Source organism: Syzygium oleosum, unplaced genomic scaffold (assembly GCF_021117445.2).
Source record: "Syzygium oleosum isolate NSW1041296 unplaced genomic scaffold, Sole_v2.1 Sole_v2.07, whole genome shotgun sequence".
NCBI classification, from domain to species: domain Eukaryota; kingdom Viridiplantae; phylum Streptophyta; class Magnoliopsida; order Myrtales; family Myrtaceae; genus Syzygium; species Syzygium oleosum.
Window position 1 is genome coordinate 4,693,133 of NW_026607491.1, and position 11,695 is coordinate 4,704,827.

General features: G+C 40.7%; 1 protein-coding gene across 2 annotated transcripts; it reads left to right on the plus strand.

Moving 5' to 3' along the window:
• The first annotated feature begins 2,678 nt into the window (after window positions 1-2,678).
• On the plus strand, window positions 2,679-5,488 carry LOC115666319 (protein NRT1/ PTR FAMILY 2.7-like). Of its 2 annotated transcripts, XM_030588063.2 has the most exons (4): window positions 2,679-2,840; window positions 2,967-3,184; window positions 3,536-4,074; window positions 4,522-5,488. In XM_030588063.2, exons 1-4 carry the CDS (start codon window positions 2,741-2,743, stop codon window positions 5,387-5,389), a joined length of 1,725 nt encoding a protein of 574 aa, XP_030443923.1. In that variant the 5' UTR covers window positions 2,679-2,740; the 3' UTR covers window positions 5,390-5,488. The 2 variants fall into 2 exon arrangements, with proteins under 2 accessions (XP_030443923.1, XP_056169282.1); XM_056313307.1 differs by lacking the exon at window positions 2,679-2,840 and having other exon boundaries at window positions 3,056-3,184; window positions 3,504-4,074.
• The last annotated feature ends 6,207 nt before the right edge of the window (window positions 5,489-11,695 follow it).

Genomic DNA, 11,695 nt, shown 5'->3' on the forward strand with positions numbered 1-11,695 from the left:
TTGGATCCGAATAATAATTTTGGAACTGATTAGATAACTTCTCATGCTTAATAATGTTAGCCCATTGAGATGGTCCTTCGTGGAGTAAAATTGATTAACTGAAGAACATTTCACAAAATATAAGTTTATTTTGTTAGTCAGAGTATATGGAATGCTCATTAGTTTATTTTTAATTTCAAATGTCAAGGTCTAGCCGAAATTTCCATGTGCTGTGCATGTGTCGTGCTACAACATCTGCCAATGTGGACCTTGCTGTAATATCCACAGCGACAATTCTAATGATCATTCTACCTCTTCGGTGGAATCTGGTTCTAAGTTACATTGCTCCTACAATTGCCTTCTGCAACCCTTATGATAATGGGCTAACGGACTAGAGTTCGGTCTTAACTTATGGAAATATTGGACTCTTTATGATTGCATCATTGATTATAATCATCTGAACGAATTCAATCACCACATTGCACCAATACTAACATTGCACAATCACTGTCGGAAAGACGTGACGACCTAGTATATCTGGCGCAATCATAATTACAACCACTAAATTGTACCAATTGCTGAACAATAGTCAACCTAGGAAATCATTTTGAGGGTATTTGGAGATTCCAAATTCACTTCGTTTTTCACTCCATTGCATCATTCATTTGTTAAAAGAAATCATCATTGCAATAGCAATAATAACATTGGTAAATTATAACGCATACTTCAGCTCATAAAGCTAATGTCTTAACGATATATGCTTATCAACTATAAGAAGGTGAGCCCTTTGGCATGGTCGTTGGGGACACTCTTCAATGCTCAGGTACGGCAGATGCTTAATAGTTAATAATAATGATCGCAGGTAATTGTTCGTTTAGTATGGTTTTGCTGCAGTTTCTACAACTCTTAAATGGGGCGCTTTGACTTTCCGAGGCATTTTGGTAAAAATCTTACGGCTCAAGTACTTTCAAAGCAGCTCCCAGAAAACGGCCTATAGTAGCTTTGATGTGCTGTAGTTTTTAAATATTATTTTATTAGGACAAGAACACCCATACAAAAAAAGATTGATATGCTTATTATATAAGTAAAGCATAAATATTATTGATAATAATCGTAATTCTATTATTATTATTGTTATTATTATTATTATTATTATTATTATTTATTTCAAGTTTTCATTAATATTTTTCCCTAAAAGGAAAGTTATGGCAACTTTTCTAGGAATTTGAATTAATAATAATTAATAACACTACTATGTTATTTTTTCAATAGCAATTACAATAATTATAAAACATATAAAATTATAATAACGACAATAACATAATTATAATAATAACAATAAGAAGAAATAAGTGCACCGAAGTTCTAAAACTTGTTACAGAAATGCAACTAAGTTCTAAAACTTTTAATTTGTGCAATCAAGTACTCAAATTTGTCCAATTTGTGCAATCAAGTACCTTCATTAATTTTGTCCAATTTGAGTGACGGAAAATGCTAATGAGGTCTTTTTATTACTTTCTCTTTACTACATGGCCATTACGGTGATGAAGAGTGCAACAATGACCAAAACAATGCTATTTTGCTTCTAACTTTAATAAAATTAGATTAAAAAAGAAAAGGCTGAAAAGCAAAAAAAAAAATGCTTGAGGGGACTTAAGGATTAATCGGGCGGCAGTGTACTTCGCCGACAAGGGTCACCGGTGTCAATAAAATCAGACGAAACTAATGGGCGAACTCAATTGCACCAATTTGGCAAGTTTAATACTCCGATTGCATAATTTAAAGTTCAAGAATTGAATTACACTTTCCCAACAAGTTTTAGGATTTCAATTTGCACTTACCCCTAAGAATAGTTATTGTTATTGTCATTAATATTACCGTAATTATTATTGTATGGCGACTATAATATGTTACAAAAGTTCTAATCATAGAGAAGCTAAAATACTGTTATAGTCGCCATTTTTATGACCACAGCATTCTCGGAGTAGCTTATCCCAAACGCTTTGATCACTAGTAGCCATAGAACAACCCCAAAGATGTATCGTTCAACGCATGTGCTTCGACACAGCTCGGCATAACCACAACACACTACAGTTGTACCAAATAGACTCTAAAATGTGCATAATGAGATAAGCATATCTAAGATAATGAGAGTTTACACTAATCTTGGACCACTCCAAGGGGCTCACTGTGCCCTTTGTCATGCTTTTGGATGTTGATTGTGGTGGTTCAAGTCAATCGGAGCATTAGTATCCAGTAGGGTCATTTTTTTGTTATAATAGGATTTATATAGTCGAGCCTTCTTAGTTGGATAAGGATTAATTGATTGTCGCTGTTGCTATTGTTGTAATAGTATATGGCAGTTGTAGGAATATAGTAATGCCCTTCATTTTCAGGAAGTTTTCCAATTGATTTAAAGAGAGGAGATCTTCATGTGTAAGAAGGCAGATGAAGCCTAAAGTATCAATAGAAATCAAGAGATGAAAATTCTTACATCGACTCGAGTAAATTCTACATTAAACTTGGGACAAACTCAGGGTCAAATATGGTGCGTCTGGATGGGCTTTGAGGTCTTTTTCAAGTCAATAACCCACGTCTGAATTTCCTTTCAAAAATTTAAAACACACTTTAATCTGGATGGCCTTTTGAGGTGATGTGATTTAAATGTCGAATAAAATATTGACACCAATATGGGCATCTCCGCTATAAGTATGACACACAGGCTCTTCTACTACCCAACAAGCAGAATCAAGAGTTAAAGATGGAAAGCTCAGGCTCAAGCAAAGCAAAATGCATCACAGGCAACAACGGAGAGTCCGAGAGTAAACGAGCTGGTTGGATTACTTTCCCATTCATCACAGGTCTCTCTCTCTCTCTCTCTCTCTCTCTCTCTCTCTCTCTCTCTCTCTCTCTCTCTCTCTCTCTCTCAGAATAAGATGAGTTTCGTTTGGGTGAACTTCCGAATCGTGTTTGCCATGATGAACCAGGCACGGTGGCCTTGTTGATGTTGGCGGGAACTGGATGGATGATGAACATGATTGTGTATTTGATCCAAGAGTTCCATGTGAACCAAATCGATGCGGCCCAGATTTACAACGTGATCAATGGGTGCTTCTGTTTCCTCCCTATCCTCGGCGCTATCATAGCCGACTCCATTCTCGGATGCTTCTTAGTCGCCTCCATTTCTTCCGTCATAGCCTCAATGGTATGATAACATCTCAACCTCACAATCTTGCTGTGGACAGCTTCTCTTTTGATTGCCGAATTAGACCGTCTTTGATAATAATCGGCTAATTGCAAGTAATATAATACTTTTTTTTTTGGTAAAAGAAATGTTTGAAATTCTCAATAACATAATATGACAACCTCTTTTCCAAAGGAATTTTTATTCTTTTTAATGTTGGAAACATTGAGATTACTGAAGAGCACACACTTCTGGGGCTCTCATGCAGATATGTCTTACTGAGAATCTTGTCTCTACTGAATTTCTTAAATTGGTTTGCTCACAACTGACTGATCGATAGTATTTCTTTATTGGCCAACTTGCCACTTGCAGGGTATAGTTCTTCTATCCTTAACGGCAACACTTCATTCATTGAGACCTAAGCCGTGTGGAAACGAATCAAGCTCATGCAAAGCCCCATCAAACCTTCAATTCGCTATGCTCTACACAGGGATAGTTCTAGCAACACTGGGAGTGTCCGGATTGAGGTTCACCATAGCGACATTCGGAGCAAACCAGTTCGAAAGCCAAAAGGATCAATCGACTTTCTTCAACTGGTTCTTCTTTGCACAATACGCTGGTTACGTCCTAAGCAGCACACTGATCGTGTACATCGAGGACAGTGTGAGTTGGGCCTTGGGATTTTGGTTATGTGTCGCTGTGAATCTCATTGGGCTCGCAGTATTCATCGCGGGAAATCGGTATTATCGCCATGAGACACCTCAGGGGAGTCCATTACTGAGCTTACCTCGTGTCCTCATTGCTAGTTTTCGGAAACGGAAGCTTCAGCTCACATTGATTAGTGATGAGTTCTATTACGGCCCACATGGACAGAAAAAGGAGGTGGACGTACCACCTAAAAAGAATTTCAGGTACCTACAACAATATACATGGCAATGATTGATGAATGTTTTATCTTCCCCGATAGATAGGACCAATAATCACGATGTCTAGGCATAGTCTCATTGGGTTTATGCAGTGGTTAAGGAACAGAGATGTGCGTCCAAATTAGGCACACAACAGCAATTTGATTCCTCATCTATCAAGGGCAAACAATCTGAAATCTGAACGACCCACCTAGGCTTAGACGCGAACCAGCTAAGGTGGAACTAGGACTTCTTGGTCGTTAAATAAAAACAAACAAGAAAGGTGGATGTATACTGATAGCCCAATAAACTAGCACGTCCGTTCGAATGAGGACATCGAGCTATGATGCAAACATATAGTAATCGGCAATATCAGAGTGGAAAGAGATATGATGGTACAGGTAATTCCCAATTAAAAGTGATCTCGAATCGATTCTCTTTTCCCTTTCACAGGTTCTTGAATCGTGCGGCTGTGAAAACTGATGGAGACACCAAGTCCGACAATTCGATCGCCAAACCTTGGAGGCTATGCACAGTGCAACAAGTGGAGGACCTAAAATCTGTAATCAAAATGTTACCACTCTGGTCAAGCGCCATCTTCTTGAGCACCCCAATCGCTGTCCAAAACAGCATGACAGTCCTCCAAGCCCTAACCATGGACCGCCACTTAGGACCTCATTTCATGATCCCGGCCGGTTCGATCCTCGTCATGATCATGATCTCCGCTTTGGTCTCTCTCGCTTTGATGGATCGCTTGCGCTCCCAAATCCCACTGTGGAAAAAACTGACCAGTTCGTCTCCAACAGTATTCCACAGGATTGGTGCGGGTCATCTCCTGAGTGTGCTCGGCTTGATTGTATCGGCACTAATCGAGTCACGCAGGCTCAGGACAGCCCATCTCCACCATCTCCAAAATGTCAACAATCCCACAGTCCCAATGTCGGCACTGTGGCTATTCCCTCAGCTGATTCTGATCGGAATCGGTGAAGCATTCCATCTTCCAGGACAAGTGTCGTTGTACTTCCAAGAATTCCCAGTGAACTTGAGCAATAGCGCAACGGCGATGGTTGCAGCGACCATTGGGATATCATATTATCTGAGCACCGTGTTGGTTGATCTGATTCGGAGGAGCACCGGGTGGTTGCCGGAGAATTTGAACGATGGGAGGTTGGATCGTATGTACTGGTTGCTTGCTGGGGTTGGGATGGCAAATTTCGGGTACTATCTCGTATGCGCAAAGCTGTACAAGGGAAAAGATGGGAATTCTAGCTCGAGCCATATGATGACTGATGATGTTGGTGAAAACAAAATGAGGTCTTAAATGGCGTTGTCCATGCATGCTTGGATTAGCCTGTACATTGCATGTCTACTTCGACAGAAGAATGTTGTTAATGTGAATGCCCACTCCTTAACTGATGAATTTTCCATAACAAAATTTATTCACTGTATCGAGTTTATGTAGTTAAAGCCGGAGCCGTGAGTGAATGTTCCCTCATTTGCTCGCCACGTGCACTTGATTTGCTTCTGTCATTGCTTGTGGCAAGACGCTTGGTATAATTTTGTCACTTGGCCGGCATCGGACTAACGAGAATTCGCTTATTGATGTATTATTTCCAAAAAAAATTTATGTCTTGTAGAATTTAAATTTCAGGATATGAATAAAGAGACAAAATTTTAAATTTATTCTCAAAGATATAGTTTACATGTGATTTCAAGTAATTTTTTAGTGTAGTTAATCATGATCATTAGCTTGATCTATTTGCCAGTGCTCCAAGTGATACAAATTTTGCAAAAGTTGTCGCTTTCTAAGTTGTTGAAAAAGACAAAGGAAGTGAATTTGGACTCTAGGGTTTTAGTTTGAGTCTAGCGATGCGCAGCGGGAAAATTACCAAAAAAGTCTTAAATTTTTTGTAGTTGTGCCAATTCAATCCTAAACCTTTTTTTTTGTCAATTCAGTCCTAAATCTTTTGCAATTCAGACAATTCAGTCCTTTTGGCCGGCCGGAGCTGACGTGGACGCCGGCCGGTGACGTGGCAATATTTTAATATTTTTTTCGAATTTTTTTTCCTTTCTCTTTTTTTTTTTCTTTTCCTTCTTCCCCCTGGCCAGTCCGGCCAGGGGGAAGCTCGCCGGCGAGGTCCACTGGGGAGGCTCGTCGTCGCCGGGCAAGGCGAGGCGACCTCGCCCAGCCTCGCCACGGCTGTGCGACGGTGAGGGCCGGGGAGGGCGGAGCTCGCCATGGCTGGGCGAGCTCTGCCCTCGCCGCCGCTAGGCGAGCTCGGCGTCGCCCAGCTCGCCCAGCGGCGGTGAGGGCAGAGCTCGCCCGGCCATGGCGAGCTCCGCCCTCGCCGCTCCTCGCCGATCCGACGAGGCGAGCCTCGCCGTCGCACAACCATGGCGAGACTCAACCTCGCCGGATCCGGGCGAGGTCGAGCTCGCCCGGCCATGGCGAGCGGCCGCCGAGGGCGACCTCGCCCGGATCCGGCGAGGTCGAGCCTCGCCGTGGGCGTGTGACGGCGAGGCTCGCCCTCGTCGGCGGCGAGGACCGGCGAGGCGGAGCTCGCCATGGGCCGGGCGAGGGCGAGCTCGCCCGCCCATGGCGAGCTCCGCCTCCCGGCCCTTGCCGTCGCATAGCCGTGGCGAGGCTGGGCGAGGTCGCCTCGCCTTGCCCGGCGACGGCGAGCCTCCCCAGTGGACCTCGCCGGCGAGCTTCCCCCTGGCCGGACTGGCCAGGGGGAAGAAGGAAAAGAAAAAAAAAAGAGAAAGGAAAAAAAAATTCGAAAAAAATATTAAAATATTGCCACGTTACTGGCCGGCGTCCACGTCAGCGCCGGCCGGTGTCCACGTCAGCGCCGGCCGGCGTCCACGTTAGCTCCGACCGGCCAAAAGAACTGAATTGGCTGAATTGCAAAAGGTTTAGGACTGAATTGGCAAAAAAAAAAGGTTTTAGAACTGAATTGACACGACTACAAAAGGTTTAGGACTTTTTTGGCAATTTTCCCATGCGCAGCCGGTTGAAGGAGATGATATTGGAAAAGGATGGTGGGAGAGGACTAACAGCTCTATTTATTTCGAGAAAACATATTAACAATTTGTTAAGAAGTTATTTTTCAGGAAACATATTTTTCAGGAAACATATTTTTTTCGGTGTTTGGCTGAAACCCGAAAATGAACTAAAAAATATTTTTTGCCTTTTGGTATGAAAAATTTGATTTGATTTTTTTCCGCACACTCCTATTAACAATTTTTTTTATTTTATATTTCTTTTCTTTTCTTTTTAAAAAAAGTCGAATTTCTTTTTCTTTTTCTTTTCTTTGTTTTCCTTTCCTTCTTGTTTGGCCGGTTACCGATTACGTCGACAGCCAACGACCGACCACAAGCGAGGTCAGAATTCCAAGTCCCTCTCTATTTCTCAACTCCAAGCAACCTCAATTGCCCATGGAGTCTGTGAAGCCATGGATGGAGGATGTGAGATTGAAGATGAAGGAAGCGTCACGCCTCTGGCTCACGGGATTCGCAGACGCGTGTTTCCTTTGGCAAGGCCTTGAGCTCACTAGCCTCGGGCGAGCTTGACCTCGCCAGATCTGGTGAGGTGGAGTCTCGCCGGCCTTGGGCGAGCTTGTCCTCACCTGTGGCCAGTCGAAGAATAAGGAAAAGAAAAGGAAAAAATAATTAAAATTTTGATTTTTCTAAAAATATATTTTTATAAGAATGAATGATTTAGTAACTAAGGACCCAAGCACCGAGGACCCGCGCTCAACCTTTGTGAGCCTAAGCTTGAGTGCCAAAGACCATAGCTCAAGCATCGGGGATCCAAGTACGGCATTTATGGACCTGGGCTCGGGTGTCGGGACATCTGGCACAAGCACCGAGGCTTCGAGCCTAGCCTCGATGACACAGGCATGGGCGTCGGGGTACTAGGTCCAATCTTGGCCTCGATGGACCCGGGCTCAGGCGCCGGAGACCTAGTCCCAGACGCCGTGGACCCGGGGCACATAGAATTTCAGGTGCAAATGCCGATGCCTAGTCATATTTTGGAAAATATATCTAGTTTTTCAAAAAAGGAAATCATTTTCTTGAATTTAAGCATAAGTTTTCCATTGAATGAGAAAATATTTTCCGTTGACTCATTTTCCTAAATGAACCAAATGCTAGAAAATAAGAAAAATATTATCCTAGAAAATGTTTTCTGCAAGACAAACAAAACCTTAATGAGCACTTTCAAGAGATAAACGACAATCTCTCTCAGATCTTCTTGAATTGCTATGGCATCAATAGGCTAATTCTAAACAATCGAGCTAACTATTAAAAACTAATTCACGTTAGAAGTTTGGTTTCCGAAATAACGTGACAAATTTCTTATTGGATAGGTGCATTGGGTCCTCATGCGTCCCAATTCATACACAGCTTAACACATCATTCTAGTCACTAAAGCAGTCTTATATGCACGAGATGAGCCATGAAACATTACAACGAGTTCCCCCCCTCTTTGGTCGTTAGTTAATTTGAAAACCAAAGTCCAATCGAATCCAATTCAGATGTCATCGTGTTGTCTTTACGACAATGGTTCTACCCCATGCTCATTGTGCATGCGTTTTGCTTACATTTTGTGAAAGCTGATAGGCTGGCATTTTGAAGTGGGAGCATCTCAACCACCACTAGGCCAGCAATGCAATGCCTCGAATAATTTCTTTCAGGAATATAATAATTTCTTGTCCATTATTTGCAAATTGAGTCATCGAACATTCATCGTGAATTAATATCTCTCCGCAATACAATGCGTAAAGGTCGAGCATCTTCATGTGAGAGCACCTCAACCTTTAGACGAGCAATGCAATGCCTCCAACAATCTCTCTCAGGAACTATTAATATCTCCATCATTCGTTATCAATTATTATCTCTCAGCAATACACTTTGTAAAAGTTGAGCATCTTGATGTGGGAGCATCTTAACCCTTAGACCAGCAATGCATGTCTCGAATCTCATCTCTTACGAGTAATTCGATTTCTCAACCGTTCATCGTACTTTAAGTTGACGAACATTAATCGTTTAAGCCGGAGAAAAATGATGATATTGTGTGTGTAACATCCAAGGGAGGACAAGCCAATGATTTAGCAAAAAAGCAAAACTGAGAAAATGGTGAAGTGGTCCAATAAAAAGGATGAGAAGATTTTCAACACCTGCGCATTATTGAGAATGTGTCTCTAGTTTGAGATCGTGAAGGAAATCCGATTCAAGTAGGTTTCCTAATCTGAGTGCTCAATTTGAGTAGGCTTTCTAAAAAGGATTTCCTATTTTGAATTCAAATAATATGTTGCTAAGAAGAGGGTCCTTTTCATGAATTGTATGTAAGTAACGAGTCTTCAAGCCAATAAATCATGTGATAAGATTTGTGTATTCTTTCATGAGATTAAAAAATTGTTTAGTGAAGAATTGTAAGGGTTAAATACTATGTGAAATATTGGGTGATAATTCGAGGTTGGGAAATACTAAGAATGTTTGAGTGACAGTGAGTGTGGTTTCAATCTTTATTATATCTCTTGATCTATAGTGGAATCATGTGTTGCTTTGCCCATGGAGTCGGTTCCACCGATTGATCATGTAAATTTAGTGTCCAATTAATTTGCTTATTACGTTCATTATTTTGTTTGATTGTTTTCCTTTCGTAACAATAGATACTAGAGCCAAGCTTGACTAAGTTGAAGGCAATCAAATGCGACGGAAGAAAGAAAAGTGAAAATTAGCAGAATTGATGGGAAGGGTTTTGATTTTTGGAATATGTAGATGGAGCAATATTTGTACCAAAGGGATCTACATTTACCCCTGTCTAGGGTGAAGCTAGAGTCGATGAAACAAGCTAACTGGGATTTGATGGATAAACAAGTAGTGGATGTTATTCGGCTAAAGTTGACACGTAATGTCGCATTTAACATTGTAAACATGTACGATAAGCCATCTATGATCAACAAAGTGTACTTGATGCGACACCTGTTTCACAAAAGATGGGCGAATGTGTGTTGGATGTTGAGTATATCAATGAATTTAATGTGATCATTAGACAATTCAGTATGGTTAAGATTGACGTTGATAATGAGATACGTGTTTTGATTCTACTATCATCATCACCAATTCTTGGAATACTACTCTTACAGTTTTTAGTATTACATCTATATTAAGAAGCTTGATGTATGATGAGTTTCATAATTTAATTCTGAGTACATTTATTGTTTCTAGTAATACTTGGTGCCTACTAGTTTAGTAGCGAAGGTAAATGAAGAACTAGTACTCGTGTTAGCAGAGGTAGCACGAACTTGAACAAATGTAGTTAATCTTACTAGTGATGTTGTTTGTTGAAATTGCAGCAAGAGAAGGCATCTCAAAACTGATTGCCTTAAGCTGAAGAACGAAAAGGGCAAAGAAATTAGAGTTGAATCTAATGATGACATTGTTACAATAGCCAATAATGTGAATGATGATGATTAGGTGTCATATGTCAAGTCCTCATTTGATGAGTGAGTAATGGATTTTCACTGTTATTTTCACGCTACACCAGACATAATCTGACTTACTATTTATCAATGCATAGATAGTGACGAGTGAGTAATGGATTCGGGTTGTTATTTTCATGCTACACCAAACAAAATTTAGCGTATTATTTATCAGTGCATAGATAGTGGTAAATTACACTTAAGGAATAACTTTGAATGTGATGTCAAGTCTTACTAATGTTAGTATCAGAATACATGACGGTATCTTAAAAGACATTAGAGTAAGGCATATTCCAGAATTGAAGAACCTATTTTCTTTAAGTTCTTTAGATCCATTTGGGTGTTGATATGCTAGGTAGAGTAGAAAACATTGTTCGAAATGCCCTGATCATAATGAGAGAATCAAGCACAATAGTCTGTATGAGCTTTAAAGGGAGTCAATATCGGATTATACACGCGATATAGATTCGATTTTACAAACCATTAAGCGCAATCGATCACATATATTCAGATTGCCAAAAAGCTTTGGTGTGAACCTAAAATGGGCGCCCCCGGTATAAAAAATAGTCATATATTCAAAAACAATTTAGACCTTGCTGTCAAGAATGGTCCAGAGAATGAAATGAATGGCCATCTCAATGCTGCTGCTTTGTAAAAATGCAATCAATAGGTTCGGTCCCTGTTCTCCAGAAAGAAGGTAACCGAACACTACTAAATTTAATCCAATTCAAGCATTTACGAATTTGATTTCATCCAAACTTCATCACTCGAGAAGTATTTACAACCACGAGTACAAAAATATTGCAGATACATCGGAATGCCGGGCAAGGTTGAAGAATCAAATGACACAAAATGAAGAGCTCAGAAGATAGAAAGAGACAATTCCTGCAACAAAATTTGCAAAGTCGGTATTTATAGGGCTACAACCTGTATAACTCTACTCCTAGTAAATAGAAAATTTCTAATAAATAAGAAATAAGAAACCAGCTCCCTTACAACGTAGGAGATAGGATACGGGGGAAAGAGCCACTGAAACAACTCAAAAAACATAGACAGAGCGATCATCCATTCTCTTCCGCATCAGAAGTTCTATTCAATGTAGACTGTCAACAGTTCTCACAAAGACAGACAGCCCACCG